General features: G+C 50.6%; 2 protein-coding genes across 3 annotated transcripts in view; both read left to right on the top strand.

The window, feature by feature from the left end:
* Nucleotides 1-4,591, top strand: part of OVCH2 (ovochymase 2) — a 28,382-nt gene extending 23,791 nt beyond the window's left edge. The window contains exons 16-17 of the mRNA XM_007527792.2: nucleotides 715-806; nucleotides 4,118-4,591. Coding sequence (XP_007527854.2) covers nucleotides 715-806; nucleotides 4,118-4,591 — 566 coding nt within the window. The remainder of the gene's footprint in view (nucleotides 1-714; nucleotides 807-4,117) is intronic.
* Nucleotides 3,940-13,277, top strand: LOC103117631 (NADH-cytochrome b5 reductase 2). 2 transcript variants are annotated; one of them, XM_060176982.1, is made up of 9 exons: nucleotides 3,940-4,621; nucleotides 5,639-5,892; nucleotides 6,430-6,502; nucleotides 9,008-9,114; nucleotides 9,385-9,514; nucleotides 10,085-10,168; nucleotides 10,868-10,953; nucleotides 12,153-12,252; nucleotides 12,985-13,277. In XM_060176982.1, the coding sequence occupies exons 2-9, from the start codon at nucleotides 5,815-5,817 to the stop codon at nucleotides 13,155-13,157; spliced, it is 831 nt and encodes a 276-aa protein (XP_060032965.1). In that variant the 5' UTR covers nucleotides 3,940-4,621; nucleotides 5,639-5,814; the 3' UTR covers nucleotides 13,158-13,277. The 2 variants fall into 2 exon arrangements, with proteins under 2 accessions (XP_060032965.1, XP_007527788.2); XM_007527726.3 differs by having other exon boundaries at nucleotides 3,941-4,621; nucleotides 5,749-5,892.
* Nucleotides 13,278-17,513: the final 4,236 nt, after the last annotated feature.

The raw sequence follows: 17,513 nt of genomic DNA, 5'->3' as shown, positions 1-17,513 counted from the left end.
GATCTAGCAAACGATTTTCATTTACTGCTCTATGAACAGTGGTAGAGAGAACCACAGCATCACTCTGGCACATGCAATGCCAGGGAAGGAACTCAGGACCTCAGGCTTGAGAGTCAAATGCCCTCTCTACCGTAGCACCTCCCACTAGGCCTCTAGATGTAGCAAATGAATGAATACACCAGATATTGGCAGACGCTAAACGTGACCCAAAGGGCGGCAGCCAGGAAGGTTCCACAGGACACTGCCATGCCACAGGCAAGGAGAAGCTCTCCTTTGTTTTGAGACTACCCCAGCTCTGACTTTCAGGTACTTTCAACTAGTCAAGTCAGGACTACCCAAATGACCTAAACTGACCTTCCTTAGCTAAACTCAATTGACTAAGGGCTTTTTATTACATCTGCAAAATCCCTTCACAGCACCGCTTCACCACTCTGGAAGCTTCTGCCCAGCAGGTGGGGATCAGGGGCTTAAGATGAGTCTTTTTGCACATGGTGACATACGTGCTCAACCAAGTGCACCACCACCCAGACCGCTCTTATATTTCTATCTGAAAAGGTCAGCCTGGAGCAGTGAAGCCCTAGTGATGACCAAAAAAAAAAAAATTAAATCATACTAGTGTGTGCCTTGTCATTTAAGAGGTTCTTGGTTTTATTTCGGAAAAAAAAAGTTCATCTTTGAAATGTTTTTGGCCTGCACCCTATTCGGTAATTTCAGCTGCCCTGGACAGGCAGGCTGAACTGGTGCCAAGAATCATGGTTCTGAGACAACTTCTGCAGATGACTGGCAGATACCATGGAGATTCTCATGTTAGAATGCAGCGCTGGGATTTGAGTATGCTCACACTTAAGGCTCTTCACTAGTTGTATAATGTCAGGTGGCTCTGTGCTTCTAAGCCCTGGAATTTTGTATATATACACAGAAGCACGGTTGCAGGCTACTTTTGCTTGGCACGGGAAGGGTCACTGTGACAGTCAAGCCTCACCTTCCCTCTGATCTAAGGACTCCATAGAGACCCATCTCTTGATTTAACATTGGTTTATAAAATAGAAGATTTCAGGAGCCAGGTGGCGGCGCACTTGGTTGAGTGCACACATTACAGAGTGCAAGGACCTAGATTTGAGCCCCTGGTCCCCACCTGAAGGGGAAAGCTTTGTGAGTGGTGAAGCAGGGCTGCAGGTGTCTCTCTATCTTTCTCCCTCTCTAGCTCTCCCTCCCTCTTGATTTCTGGCTGTCTCTATCCAATGAATAGATAATAATAAATAAATAAAATATATATATATATATATATATATATGATTTCAGAAATATAGTGTGTGTGTGTGTGTGTGTGTGTGTGTGTGAGAGAGAGAGAGAAAGCGAGCTTGAGCAGAGCACACATGCCTCTCCACTGACCCTCTTACACCCCAGCCTCATTCCCTCTGACAACATCTGAGACTTCTTGTCCTCTCTCTTTCTAGGGAAAAACATGCAGCTTCCTGGGAGGTGAACACAAGCATCACAATTTGACCAGAGGCTCCCCTCAGGGCTTCCAGTCTCCCTTCCCTGTAAGTGGCCTGGTCACCAGCATTTCACCATGACTGCCACAGCCTGCTTGGATCAAGCATTTCCCACTGTTGGTCAGGTGTCAGCCATAAATGCTTTTGATGAGGAATACAGAGTTTTGACTGGATTTTCTTCCCTTCATAAGGAGAGAAATGGGGAGTTTGTCAAACTATGTCCTCACAGCAGAGGCTCTCAGTTTGTATTAGAAACCAACCACTCCAGTTTGAGCCCCCGGCTCCCCACCTGTAGGGGAGTCACTTCACAGGTGGTGAAGCAGGTCTGCAGGTGTCTATCTTTCTCTCCTCCTCTCTGTCTTCCCCTCCTCTCTCCATTTCTCTCTGTCCTATCCAACAATAATAATGAGTACAACAATAAAATACAAAAGGCAACAAAAGGGAATAAATAAGTAAATAAATATTTTTTTAAAAGAGTGAAATTGAAATATGCAGAAGAATGAAACTGGAAGAAAGCTAACCCCAAGTGGATCAAAGATCTACTTTGAAGTTAGGCTAGAATCATCAATTACTTAGAGGAAAACATAAGGAGAACTCTCTTGCATATAAGTTCTTGCAACATTTTCACCGACTGAAATCCAATTGCAAGGAAAACAGCCAAAATAGACCAAGCTTCTACACATAAAAGGAATTACCACTAGAACAGAGAGACCTCCACACCCCATACACACAGAGTGGGAGAAAATCTTTATGTGCCAGACATCAGACTGATAACCAACATACACAAAGAACTCACCAAAGCCAATAATAAAAATATAAACTAACCTACTGAAAACTGGGCAAGAGGGGTGATATGGGCTGAACCTTTTCCAAAGAAGAGACCCAAAGATCCAACAGACATATGAAAAAATTGCTCAAAGTCACTGATGATCAGGGAAATGCAAATAAAAATGAGATACCACTTTACGCTTGTGAAAATATAAAAGGCAGAAACACCAACTGTTGGAGAGACTGTGGAGGGGGTAGGGAAACTCCTACATTACTGGTGGGAATGTAAACTGGTCCAACCCCTGTGGAAAACAGTCTGAGACGATTCATCAGAACACTAGGAATGGACCTACCTTACAACTCAGCAATCCTCCTCCTCAGGACATACCTAGGGAAAACAAAAACACCTATATGCAGAGCCCTATGCACACCAATGTTCCTAGCAGTCATTTGTAACCCAAATGACCAACAACAGATGAACGGCTAAAGAAGCTATGGTACATATAGCCAGTGGAGTACTATGCAGCTGGTAACAGTGAAGGGGCCTTGGCAATATCATGGTCTGAACTCGAAGGCATTATGTTGAGTAAGACAAGCCAGAAAGAGACAGACCAGTACAGAATGATCTCACTTATAGGTGGAATTTAAGAATAAAGAGCAGTAAGGGAGGACATAGGTGAAACTTGGACTAAGTGTGGTGTATTATACCAAAGCAAAGGTATGTGGGGAAGGAGTGAAAGAGACAGGAAGAAGGGGCCCTGAGGTCCTGCTGTGTCTCCTAATGCCCCATCAAGAGGAGATGAGAAGTCGTGTGTCTGTGTTAAAGACTGTAGTGTCAACAATTAATCTCTATAATAATAATAATAATGGAACCATTAATTGTAAAAATCGGTGAAAGGAAACAGAACCTTTGGTGTTGGCAATTGCACAGGCTTACACAGGAAAGGGCATGCAGATTGGCACACACCTGTCACCAGGGTCACTGGAAAAATCAGCCAGACCACTTTGACCAATCACACAGGCCAGGGGGTGGGACTCGAGAAAACCACAAAAGCCCAAAGGTACTTAAACTCCAGTCCCTTTTTTTTTTTTTTTTTTTTTTTTTTTTTTTGCTCCTTTTTGGAAACACTCTTTCCTAAACAAGCGTGCCCTTAATTAGTCTCCTAATAATTTCTCTTACACATTAGCGGTTTCTGTACTCACTGGCTTTCCAGTTTGTTGAATCCCTAACTCCAGTAGGGAGCTGGAGAGTCCAAAATAGGTCACTGATCCTCCCAGGATGGAAATCATCCAGCATCTGCTTTCTCTCTGACTTATTTTGCTTTGCGTGAAAAATATTTCAGCACATCTTCACTTGTGCAAGGGCCTCATCCAGGAGTGATCTCACCATTCTGGAGACTTTTTTCTTTTGTGTTTAATAGGACAGAAAGAAATTGAGAGGAGAGGCTGAAGATAGGGAGCAAATAAGACACCTGCAGACCTGCTTCACCACTTGCTTGCAAGCTTCCCTCCTGCAGGTGGGTAGCGGGACTAGAACCCGGGGTCTTTGTGCATGGTGGCACAGGTGCTCTGATGGGGTGCGCTACCGCCTGGCCCCTGTTCATTACTATTATGTCACAGAGAGACGTTAACCAGTGACTGGGAGCCACTTGGAAGCACCAGAGCTTCCCCCTGTGTGTTGGCACCCCCATGGGGCGCCTGGGCTCAGTCCTGGGCCCCCAACATGGCGAGACACACGCCCTGCGGGGGAGCTGTCTTCTGCCATCAACATTTCACTTCTCTCCCCCTTATCGCTACAGAAGTGTTTGGCGAGGAGTCTCTCCCACGCCTTCTGTGTCCACTCCTGTGTCTAGCGGGGACCCGGGATGTTTCGGACAATCTATAAACAGGGCAGGAAGGAAGCTCTCCAGCATGGCTGCTTAGCTGCCCCGTGGGGTCCTGGTCGCGCGAGGAGGCAGGGTGGTCTCGCGAGGCTGAGGCGCCCCTCTCTCCCCGCGGGGTCTTGGTCGCGCGAGGAGGCAGGGTGGTCTCGCGAGGCTGAGGCGCCCCTCTCTCCCCGCGGGGTCCTGGACGCGCGAGGAGGCAGGGTGGTCTCGCGAGGCGAAGGCGCACCCACTCCCCCACCCCCGCGGACCCGGGAGCGCGACCCGATCCCGCGAGAAGAGCCCTATGAGCGGCGCGCGGCTCCTGGCCGAGCCCTCTCCCCGCGGCAGCCGGCCGCTCCGCCAGACTCTCTGGTCCGCCAGGCGGAGCTGCGGGGCGACGCCCCGAGTCAGCGGGCTCACTGGTGGGGGAGACGCGCCCCGCGTCCCGGCCAGCCCCGCTAAGACACCATGTTCGGCTGCTTCTCGCTCCGGGTGGGTTCGCGGTGGCGCGACGACTCTGCAGGAGCCCTGGCTGGGAGGGGGGGGGTGATGTCCGGTGGGGTCCCAGGAGCCGCCGCTGGGAGCCAGGGAGTCCCGGGGGCGTGGCCTCGACGAGGAGCCAGGGAGTCCCGGGGGCGGGGCCTCGACGGGGAGCCGGAGTCCCGGGGGCGTGGCCTCGACGAGGAGCCAGGGAGTCCCGGGGGCGGGGCCTCGACGGGGAGCCGGAGTCCCGGGGGCGGGGCCTCGACGAGGAGCCAGGGAGTCCCGGGGGCGGGGCCTCGACGGGGAGCCAGGGAGTCCCGGGGGCGGGGCCTCGACGGGGAGCCGGAGTCCCGGGGGCGTGGCCTCGACGGGGAGCCGGAGTCCCGGGGGCGGGGCCTCGACGGGGAGCCGGAGTCCCGGGGGCGTGGCCTCGACGAGGAGCCAGGGAGTCCCGGGGGCGGGGCCTCGACGAGGAGCCAGGGAGTCCCGGGGGCGTGGCCTCTATGGGGGCGGAGCCTCGACGGGGCGGAGCGGGCTCCCTTGCACCTTCCCGGACCCGCGGGCGGCTGCAGGCTGGGGTCCTAGTGTTGGCGCCTGGGGCTGCGAACGCAGGACCCTTCCAGCCGCCGCAGGTGAATATGGAGCACCTCAGGCTCTCAGCACCTCCCCCCTACCCCCGCCCGTCCCAGGTGGAGAAGCACCGTCACCCCACGCCGGCTCCACCCCCAGCCTCCTGCAGGAGCAGCTGCCCACCAAGGCCACCGTCCCCCCTTCCACCTCAAGGAGGTGATGCTCAGGCTCTGCCCTCAGCTGAGACCAGGATGGAGGGAGGCAGGAGGGCCCTGGTGACCGGCACTGCCGGGGTACCTGCAGGGCTTGTTCCAGAAGGCGGGAACCAGCCTCCCTTCCCTGTCTGACATGCGGAGAGCTGATCCTTCCTGCAGGCTGGTGGCTTTTAGGCTCACAGCCTGTCCTGTTTTAATACAGTTCCCTCTACCTAGTCTTTTTTTTTTTTTTTTTTTCCAGCCCAGCTTCTTGTGGGCCTCTGGTGTAGAGAGGGTGCTATGCCTGAGCCGGGCTGAGCTGCTCCGGGCAGGCAGGAGCTGAGGTGCCCTGCCCATATTGTATCTGACCAGGACCCTGCTCTGCTCCTTGCTGTCACCGTCATTGGGGCCACGCTGGTTTTCTTTGCCCTGAGGACCATGAACTCAAGGAAGAAGCAGCGTATCACCTTACTCGACCCTGAAACCAAGTACCCACTACCCTTGATTGAGAAAGAGGTAACGGGTTAGCCCTCCACCTGCCCTGTCAGTGGGTTGAGAAGCTAAAGACACAGGGGGTCGGGCGGTGGCGCAGTGGGTTAGGCGCACGTGGCGCAAAGCGCAGGGACCGGCGTAAGGATCCCGTTTGAGCCCAGGGCTCCCCAGCTGCAGGGGAGTCGCTTCACAGGCAGTGAAGCAGGTCTGCAGGTGTCTGTCTTTCTCTCCCCCTCTCTGTCTTCCCCTCCTCTCTCCATTTCTCTCTGTCCTATCCAACAACAACATCAATAACAACCATAATAATAACCACAACAATGGTAAAACAACCAGGGTAACAAAAGGAAAAAAGTGGCCTCCAGGAGCAGTGGATTCGTGGTGCAGGCACTGAGCCCCCACAATAACCCTGGAGGCAAAAAAAAAAAAGCTGTGGACACAATGCACTGGGGAGGCAGAGGTGTGTGTGTGGGGGGGGGGAGTGCTAACAGTTTCTTTTCCAGGGATCTAGCTGCCCTACAAGGTTTCTAGAAAACTGACAGAGACTGTTTTCTGTTTTATTAGGAAATCAACTATAATACCAGGAGGTTCCGCTTTGGATTGCCATCACCACACCATGTTTTAGGGCTTCCTGTAGGTGAGTGGGGCTTGGTGGTGTGGCCAGGACTGGAGCCTTGCAGGGATGCACTCTGTGTTCCTGTGAGGAACACAGCTGCGGTTCAAGATCGCCTGGTCACATTTCCTTGAGCCCCATGACCTCAGGCAAGTCCTTCAACCTCTCTGGGCTTCAGAGAGAAACACCATATAATAGTGTTTCTCAGGTGTGCCTGCCACTCAGGTTGTTTATGAGGGTAAAGTGATTGATGAATATGCAAATTATAAAGCTGCAAAGCGCTGATGTCCATGGGAGGAATAGGAAAAATTGAGATCCCCCTGTAGACAGAGGGAAAGGCCCTGAGTGTCTGTAGAGGCAGAAAGGCTTTAGATACACTCCCCCCTTCTCAGCAGGGATTCTCAGCAGGGATTTCAGACCCACAAGGAGCCATCCATTGTGGATACCAACTATACGATCCTGGAGTTCCAGTTTAGCCCATTTCTAGTCTTGTTATACCACGAAACAGCTGAGTCAACCCAAGTGAGGTAGAAAAATCTCTCCAAGCCCCACTGCCTGGGGATCCAGTACTTTATACAGATGGCTCATGCTATGTGCTTGCCTGGTGGAGGTCCTAATCCTTGGCCTACTTGTGCTGTTTGAACAGGACAAAATCTTGACCTTACCTGTATCAGGCGATGAAATCACATTAGTAGGCAGACAGCCTGGGCCCTGGACTTCTTTGCTGCTGTGCCTCCCCTTGTCCATCCACGAGACTGCAGAATCAGCCTGCCTTCCAGCACGCTGCCTAGCCTATAGGGCTAGCCTGATAAGAAACCAAGCTAAAAGAATCAAAAACCTTTTGAGAAATCGTTTCTTATATTCTATCATGAACCACCCTCTCCTCAGGCTGGTGTAGGTGGTGCAAATTTGTGCGACAGGGTAGTTTGGGGGCCTCTGAGAGAGTCTTTTATGAAGCCTCAAAGATTGCTCCTGTTTCCCAGCTCTGCTGAAAGGACTGTGGAGAGAAGAGGACTGTGGGACCAACTGGGTCTGCCACTGAAGGCTGAGTTTCAGATTAGGTCTCAAAAGGGAGTTGCCTCAGGCATTATTCCTGGGTGTCTCTGGTGCCTAGCCACGTATTAACTAGAGTCCTTGATCCTCTCCAATCTTAACCCGAAGTGTGTGTGCCTCAGGCTTCAGGGCAGCCCCTAAGACTTTGGTTTATACTTCTGAAGCATGTGGAAGGGCTGGCTGCCCGCTTCTCCATGCCCCCCACCCCCATTGCGGTTTCTCTCTGCATATATGTTCCGTTAAGCAAATGCATCTTCCTTTGTCTAGAGGCTCATTTCCTCATGGCAGAAGCACAAAGCTTCCTGAGGTCTCAGTCTCTTAGCATCTCTTGATCATGACTCCTGCCCTCAATACTAACCTGTCACTGAAGTCTCCCATGCTAGCAGAGCAGCCTATCATCTGACACTGGGGTGGAGTTACGATCCACAAGGTCTACAGCCACACCTGGCCCATTAGTTCTGGGCAGGGCAGAATTACATGGTTCAGAACGTCAATGCTGGCCCTCAGCAAAGTCTCTGGCCAGAAGGACACAGGCCTTTGTTGGACCTCCTGCTCCCCTAGAGTTTAAACCCTGGTGCCTTCCATTGCTGGGAGCCCAGGTCTGCTCTGTGCCAGGCACTAGGATGTGCATGGTAGACAATTGTGATTTACTTACAGACCAAGTGTTATACCCAGTTTACAAAGAAATAACTTTGTGAAAGTGACACATGTACTTTAAAAATAGAAAGAGCGAGGCTAGGCAGTGGCACACCTGGTTATGCACACATACCACAGTGCACAAGGACACAGGTTCAAGCTCTTCCTCACTTGCAGGGGGGAGCTTCACAAGTGCTGAAGCAGGGCTGCAGGTGTCTGTCTGTCTCCCTCACTATCTCCATAAATAAATAAATTAGAAACAGTCATGGGGCTGGGTGGTGGCTCACCTAGGAGAGCACATGTTACCATGCTTGTCCAAGCCCCTGAACCCCAGCTACAGTGGGGAAGCCTCATGGTGGAACAGTGTCTCAGGCCTGTCTTCTCTTCTACTGCCCCTATCTCCCTCTAGCAATAAAAAATAAGTGACCAAAAGAAAAATAAATAAAAAAAGACCTCTTGGAACAGTGGAGCCATGCAGGCACTGAGCCCCAACAATAGCTGTGGTGGGAAAAAAAAAAGAATCATCTCTGTTATTTTTAATATTCAGCCTCCAATTTTCTCTCAGTTTTCATGGCCCACAAGCACACACTGACACTCGTCCCAGGTATGTGATGCTCGCCACTGCAGTACAGTTGAGGCAGGCAGCTGTACCACCCCATTCAGAGTGATAAGAACAGGCTTGTGATGCCGGCATACTGAATTTGGACTCCTTCCCTGCTCCTCCCTCCTCCCAGGTCCCCTGCTACACTATGCACACACCTGCCTAACGCTCCTTTAGGGAAACTTGGCTTCCAACTAGGTGGACTGGGCTCATAATCTGCTATAACACCTTTTCTATAGGTAACTATGTTCACTTCATGGCCAACATTGATGGTCAGTTGGTCACCAGGGCTTACACGCCTGTGTCCAGTGATGATGATCACGGCTTTGTGGATTTCATTATCAAGGTAAATGATTCCCACAGTGACCCGCTGCCTCAGCCTCAGGTCTGTTAAGTGGTGGAGTAGAAAAGGAACAGAACCCCGGACAAGGCTTTCCAGCGTGTCATTTAACGGCGATGCCATGAACCTGGCAAAGTCTTTCAGGGCTGCCTACAGCAACAGTTGAGTGCAGAGGGTTTCTCCACATGATTGCCAGCAGCAAATGCATTTCTGAGTTTACATGTAGCTATGACCTCAGGTCTGGTGGCATAAAAACCGTGGTGCCTTCTTTTTCAGATCTATTTCAGAAACGTCCATCCCAGATATCCAGAGGGGGGAAAGATGACTCAGTACTTGGAGAGCATGAAAATCGGGGACACCATCCTTTTTCGGGGGCCAACTGGGCGCCTATTCTATCATGGTGCAGGTACTATGGGAGTCACAAAGCTAGGAGGAAGAGAATTCCTATGGTGCTTCTATTGTTCTAGAAAAGTCCTCTGATCTGAATCCGATAGGCGTGTCCTTAAAGTCTTCATGCATTCATCCATACACCCAGTTAGTGAGATTGTGAAGTTTACTCAACCAGGGGAGTGGTCTGGGTCTTACTCATCTGTGCAGCTCCAGCATAAAACCCGACAAGTAGATGCCAGTTAATGTTGAAGAAGGGCTGAATGGGCTGAATCTCTCCACTCATTCATCTGATCACACGTTTGCCTTGTATTCCTTCACTGCTGAGGATGAGAGTGCTCTGTGAGACTCCAGATTAGGCTCTGTGTGCCTTTCTTCTGCTTCAGAAGAAAAAGCCCTTGAGGAGTTAGTCACAGGCTTTTGGGTATCAGATGGGCTGAAGAGGCCACCGTGGTCAGGCTTCTCTGCCTTCACATGGTACAGCTACTTCCTCTGCTGGGCTTGCCTCCTGGGAGTCCCAAAGAAGCCCAGTGATCTGCAGACTCTAAGGTAAGAGCTGCAGAAGTCAGAAGGTTCCTCTGTATTTCAGGGAGTCTGACAGTCATGCCATACAAACTGAGCCAGCCTGTAAAGAAACTGGTCCACCACCTGGGAATGCTTGCTGGGGGCACAGGTAAGAGACTTTGGGGGGTGTTGTAGGGCAAGTCTCCAGATGTCTCTGACTTTGGTGTCATCTGCTCCCAGAAGGTGTCATGTGATATGTTTTAGATGGGAATGCAAAGTCTATGGCAGGCCTTGAAACTGACCCTGAATGTCATATTCCCTTAACCAACACAGCAGTCATCCCAGGAGCCATAAGAAGCCCCTGCTGTCAGGCTGGGGAATGCAGAGACCAGACTGGGCCAACCCACACGTGATCCTATAAAAGTGCCTGCCTGCATCTCAGGCTTCAACCCCATCCTTTGAAAGCAAATGGCTAAAAGTCCTGAATACACATGTAAGGATGCCTACAGTGTGCCAGGTGCTCTGTAGGCCCAGTAATAGCACTCACACTAACTGCTTATCAGTTCTATCACCGTAAGGGCACTGAAGAACTCAAGACAGGTACCGAGACATTTAGAGAGGGAGCTGGGCATAAAACACAGTTCCAAAGCCAACATTCCTTACGTCTTGCTGTTTGAAAATGAGAACCGGCCTTTGATTTACCATTGCATCAGAAAGGCAAGCCACAATGAAAAACTCACTAGGAGTTTTGGGGATGGAAGTAAGAAAAAGAGAAGTAACTGGATCTTAGGGAAACTGAAGTTGCTGCAGATGGGCGATTGTGGGTGTCAGAGGGGAGTGAGCTGGGCTCTCACTACCTGTGTTGCAGGTATCACACCTATGCTGCAGCTCATTCGCCACATCACCAGGAATTCCAGAGACAACACCACGATGTCCCTCATCTTTGCCAACAGGGTTAGTTCTGCGGTATCAGCCCTGAGTTTGCAGGGGGCAGGGTGCAATGTTTGCTGAGCAGGAACTTTGCATTCACCTCTGCCCACTGACTGGCCCGTGCTGGGGGGAGGCCTCAGTGGACTCAGGAGCTGCTGCCAGCCAGGGCAGTGGGGCTAGGCCTGTTCTTGTCTTTTCCATTTTTATATTATTTGATTTTTAAACTGTCACTCTAAGGACTAAGTTTTCCTTCCTTCCTTTCCTCTCTTCTTCCTTCCTTCCTCCCTTAACACATAGGTGTGTGCTTTTCTAAGTATGAAAATCACAGCTGCCCTGAGTGGAAATTCTAGAAAAGGTAGAAGAATTATAAATATTTGATTTTTAGTCTTCACTTTTCCCCCAAGAGCTATGGTACTAACAACTGCATATATGTACTCATGTGTACACACACACACACACACACACACACACACACACACACACACACACACACACTGTTACTCAACACTTCCACAAAGGCATTATTTTCATCAAGATTCTGTTTTCATGGTCGTCTATATCAAGTGGCACCTTAACCTGCCACATCTCCATTCTGGTTAGTTTCAGTTATCCATGACACAGTAATGATTGCCATGTCTAGGCTTGATCACTCTTAGAACATCTGCTTCATTAGAATCTCAGTAGTGGAATTATTGATACAAGAGTCACGAAAAGCTCCAGCTCATCTGTACATTATCTCTGAGTCTGTAAGTTTCTTCTGATCTGGCCACCTTTTGTCCACTTGAGGCTGCACCATTGTTTCTCTCCCACGGCTCTCTGGGGCTGTTCTATACTGTGTTCTGTGTTCTGGCCTTCGGCCTTCACATTCCCTGCAGAAGGTCTGGACCCACACTGAGTTTGTCCCCCTGGGCTTGGCTTTGCCTTTGCCCTTGTAGATATGGAAGGTGGTGCTGGGACCTCTGAAGAAGCCACTCGGGCTGTGCTCAGTCCTGGCCCAACAGTGGAGGACAGTCACTGCAAGTCTGTGGAAGCCTCTTAACGCCTCCATCTGTGAGAGCAAGGGTTTGCATGCAGGAGCAGAGCTCTTCTTGGCCCTGGAGTCTGCAGTGAGCACTCGAGCTAGTGTGGTGGTGGCTTGGGCAGAAAAGCGTGACCCATAATCAGTCTGGGGAACAAGAAGGGACATCCCTGAAGGGGCTCTGCTCACGTTGCTTCTTTTCTAGACAGAAGAGGATATCTTGGTGAGAAGTGAGCTTGAAGAAATTGCCAGAACTCACCCCAAAAAGTTTAACCTTTGGTACACCTTGGACAAGTCTCCTGCTGGTATGCTCCCACTGCCCCCACTATGGGGACCTCACACTCCCAGAGTGATGTTTAAGAACTGGGGCCATGGCTCAGGCCTGATTTCTGCTTGGGAAATGTGGAAATCTGTGAGAATGGCCATCATATAATCTTACAAGGCAGTCAAGGCACTGCTCACTATCTCCACAGAGCTACACGCACTGCACTAAGCCGCAGCAGGAGGGATACTGCAGCCCGGGGTCACCCAACACCCTGCCCACACGGCACTGTATAGCCTTCACCCATAAAACTGCACCAGCACAACCCCTGCCGCTTTGTCCCTCCCCACTCAGCTCATCTAGACAGCAGTCCTCACACGCTGAGCACCAGCATTCAGCCAGCAAGGCACTTGCTGTAGCTTTCTCCACTGAGCTGTGCCTCCCCATCATATGACTCACTGCCCAGCACACGACACGGACCAGCCAAGCTGCTTCTGTGACAAACCCCACAGAGCACTCTGCCTACATGGCTCTAGCATGCTACTTTGATCCATAGGACCCCATTCTCACTGATGCTTGGCAGGCATATATACTGAAGAAGCTGCCCACCACCTCGCTAGCCCTCCTGCCCACATCTACCTCCCAGATCTGTGCAGAACTTCTAAGTCTTCAGAGCAGCCTTGGCTCCAGAGTTAGGGAGGAGAGTCACGAGGCTGGGGGTCAGCAGCTTGACCTCAAATGCCCATCGCTTTGTTATGCTTCTGCTTCATCTCAGGTTGGACTTACAGCTCTGGCTTGATGACTGCCGACATGATCAAGGAGCACCTCCCTGCTCCCGGGACGTTGACGCTTATCCTGGTGTGTGGCCCACCACCACTGATCCACACAGTTGCTCTCCCGAACCTGGATAAACTAGGTTATACTAAGGACATGATCTTCATCTACTAACAATTCCCTTGTTCCTCACAAATCTGCCGGGTCATTTTTATCTGTTTCAAAATGAGTGCAACTTCTCCACGTTAAATTGGGATGTATTCAGAAATACTACATAAAGCATCTTGGACATGCTGGTGTCCTCTGAGGCTCTGAGATGACGTGTAACTCAGGAGACTTGGAGGAAATCCATCTCAGGATCTTTTTCCATGGTGCAATGAAATAAACTCCAATACAAAGCAGATAGCCCACTAGATGTGGCTCTGAGGGACCCACTAGGCAGTCAGAAAGCCTGGCATATGGTTTGGCTTCCATGTGTCCATGGGAGGACTGGGGTAGAATGTCAGACGAATCTGTGTAGGATCCTGTGAACTCACAGAAGTCTCCAGGGCTCTGATTTTAAGGTTAGACCTGCTAGAATACTCAAACATGCCTCCCTGGTATAGACCTTGGACACTGGGATGGTGTTAAAAACACATGTCCAGGTGTAATAAATCCATAAGGCAGCTGGAATCCTAGACTGCACTTGGAGAACAAAAGGAGGCACTTGGGAGAACAAAAGGAGGCAAGGGACACTGGATGTAGCGTCCTTTAAAAGCCCGGCCTAAGTGTGGCATGAATCTGCTGAGGATGGCATGCTGCTCTTGGGGAGCAGGATCACAGCTTCGGCACTCCTGTAATCCTCACAAGCCAGAGACCCGGTGGGGGTTGTCTTTTCCACAGGGCCAATGAAGAAACCTCGACTCAGAGATAGATGAAGTTGTTAGCAGTCACTCGGCAGGTGGCACAGTTGGACTTCAAACCTGGGCCTGTTTAATTCCAAGACTCCTTTTGCAAACAGTGGCATAGAAGTAGCACTGGTGCCACTACATTTCTCACTCAGCATGTAAGGGGGTGCAGGGAGGACTCCAGTACAGCAGTGTCGTGCCCACAGGGTGCCCTGCAGGGTACAGGGAGGCTACTAGCCTTCATCTGCCCATATTTCTGGATGGCCTCAAAATCGCATATTCAGAGGAAGATACCCTCCTGGGCTCTCCACAATCACTAAGGACCTAGCCTCAGATGTTTTTAACTGCAAATGTTACCACCCTTGGCCCCTGCCTTAACTCTCTACTTCTCTTACTAGTGCCCACTGGGCCACCCGTATCTCCAGGATAAATGACCAGGGACCTGACTTATAAGACCTTTCTGACTCCAGCTGAAATCGCCAGATTTTTAGGATCCTTCCCATTTCTAGCTACCTATTCTCTGTCTCTAACCTAGTGGTTCTCAATCAAAGGTGACTTTCCCACTTTCCCTCTACACCCCCCCTCCTCCACCACACACATACACACATACACCGCAGGGACATTTGGCAAAGTCCTGAGACATTTTTGGTTCTCAGAACTAGAGAAACAGGGTTGACATTCAGCTGTTAGAAAATAGGAAATGCTGTGCTGCATCCCCCAGAACACAGCCCAGCCCCCATCACAATTCTCCAGCCTTAACTGAGACTGGAAACCAGCGCTAGAACTTACCAGCTTTTAGCATTTCCTAAGATGTGCTGGGCTGTTTGAGGTCCATCTGCCTGGAGTGCCTTTCCCCTCTGGCATACTCAGAAATCACAACTCATCTGTCAAAAGTCACCTCTTCCTTTAAAGTCTTTGGGGTTCCTGTACTTAGCCCTCCATTAAAAATGACGACTTGCTCTGCAGATAGTTCTCTTGCAACATCTGTGAACACTCATCATACTCTTGTTTGGAAAAGAGTTGGGATTCCACACACAGTAAGACTCGCTAGATGATCTGATGTGCATGGATCTTGGCACTCATGCCTGTTCTCTCATGCAGCACAGAAGGCAGGTGGGTGGATGCAGAACTTAGGAGCATGAATCTCCTGCAACTTGAAGCATCAAGTTTTACTCCTGTCTCTGTACAAGGCAGTCCATAGCAGGTGCTTGACACATTGCTTCTATGTGAGTTGGGGTGCCCAGGCTCAAGAGCAGGCAGCACTCTAGACCCAGAGACCTCCACCCTAAAAATCAGTGAAGGCTCCCCAAAGTCTGTTTAGGCTGAGACTTGCTAGGGCGGATTTGCCTTGTGAATGAAGGACTTAAGAGAAAAATACGTGTGTGTGTGTATGTGTGTGTGGTTAGGCAGGCAAGACTACAGGGCAGGTTCATGAAGGTGGGAGAGTACAACGGGTCTTGCCTGCAGACAAGGGCTTTGGAAACTCAGGCTCTGCTATGCTGGAGTTGATGGATTATCAGAAAGGTAACAGCATTAAAACAGGCCTCTGGGAAGGTCATGCTGGAGACATGGGAGAGAATGTCTGAAGGAGACCCACTGGGAAGGAGAAGAACCAAGAGGCCATGATGGAGAGGTCCTCCTCTCTCCATTTCTATCCTATCTCATAAAAATTAGAAAAGGGGGGGGGGAGGGAAAAAGGTGGCTGCTGGGAGTTTTGGATATGTATTGCTGGCACTGAGCCCCAGCAGTAGCCCTGGAAGTAGGAGAGGGAGAGGGAGACACTGACTGGGGTGGGGACTGAATGTCTGGGAGCCTGGTAGTGCCTCTCCCTGATACAGAACCTCCCCCCCCAGGGAGCAGGTGAGTGGTGATGAAGACATGTTTATTCTGAGATGCTTCCACTAGGAGGCGCTAGTGGATCAGACAACTGCTCCAGACTGATCTAGGCTTTGGAGACTATGCTCTCTCCCTCTGTAAGTCAGCTTTAGTGGAGAGATAGGGTTCCTGAGGAAGAGCGATTGTGTCTGCATGTGGTATGGCTGTGCACAAGGCCCAGCAGCACCTGAAGATGCCCCTGCAGATGCGGGTGGACTGAAAGCAGCCAGGGCAGTGGGAAGGGAGTCTCACTCTTCCTCCTCTGCTCTCAACCGAAAGCTTTCTCTCTGGATCTTCAACACTGCCTGGCTCCTCTGATGAAACACATGCTTCTGTCCAGAAGCAGTCCACGAGGGGGCTCTCTACTTTCATCTCCCCCCAACTCCGCCGCTATGGAAGAACATTCAGGAGGAATTTCAGAACTGGTTCCCAGCCGAACTTGTAGGAAGGCCCAGGCCTCCCCCTTTAATGCAAAGAGCTGCTCAGCTGTCATCAGAAACAGCACGGACCATCTATCAGCTGGCACCGACACCTCTGCCCTCCCCACAAAAGTGCTCTGCAGTCCCCTTATAAAAGTACAAAAGGTATAAAAGCCACAGTGCAGAGCACAAGCACAATGAAAACGGAGGGACGCTGGGCCACTTGCTGGACATTTGTCCCACCGCGCCACTTTGCTCCCATCACTGCTCGTACCCACAATGTCCTGCGGCCCCCACCTGGGCTCACAGGTGGCCGTTAGCCAGCTCCCCGCTGAAGCAGAAGCCCTGGGCCGCACACGGGCCTCCTGGGCTCTCAGCCATGACGAAAGTCATCTCCAGTCCTCAGAGTTGGGAGTGGCCAGGCGAGAGTCGTTGAGCAGCTGGTCCTGGCTCAGCATAGTCTGAAAGCACACAGCCAAAGGGGCAGTTGAGCAGGGTTGGGGGTGAAGGCTGCCACATGACAGCATGAAGGAAGCAGCAATAGGACATAGACGGGGCTCTGACTGACACCAGTCAGTGCTGTGCAGTCTCCTGGGGACCCAGGAGCTCATAAATTGGGTCAGAATGACCATGTTAAGTGAGAGAAGTCTGAAACAAAAGGGTGAATATGGAATGGCCTCACTCATAGGCAGAAGTTGAAAAACAAGATCAGAGGGGAAAACACTAAGCAGAACTTGGACTAGAGTTGGTGTATTGCACCAAAGTAAAAGACTTGGGGGGGGGGGAGGCAGGTTTTAGGTCCTGGAACATGATGGCAGAGGAGGACCAAGCGAGGACGGAACTGTGTGGAAAACTGGGAATGCTATGCGTGTACAAACTAATGTATTTACTGTCAACTGTAAACCATTAATCCCTTAATAAAGAGATAAAAAAATAACATTACAATAAAAAGGTGGGTCAGAATGATAACACTATCAGAATCAAAAGAAATGGTCAATGTGTATGTGTCTTGTGAGTAGACAAGGCAATTTTGAAGCTAAAGTTGCTGTTTCAAGGCTACCAAAAGCCTGTTAGCAGTGATAAAAGTAAGGCTGGGGAGATTAATTTCAGTGTATGAGCCACGAAAAACCACTGAATAAAATCATGAGATTCAGTAAGACCCTTGTCTTGTACTTGGATATACAGCCTTCCTGATGTACCTTGATAGACCAAAACACAAAGGACAACAACAGGGGCCTTGATGTGGACAGATGCTATACTGAGTCGGTAGGCTCAGTAATGGGACCGTCTGGAGACTAAAAGGCCTCAGCCTCAAAAGGTACAGATGGCGTTTGAAGGTATCATGTTAA

The sequence above is a fragment of the Erinaceus europaeus genome, chromosome 17, assembly GCF_950295315.1.
Source record: "Erinaceus europaeus chromosome 17, mEriEur2.1, whole genome shotgun sequence".
NCBI lineage: Eukaryota > Metazoa > Chordata > Mammalia > Eulipotyphla > Erinaceidae > Erinaceus > Erinaceus europaeus.
This window is presented reverse-complemented; position numbering and strand designations above follow the sequence as displayed.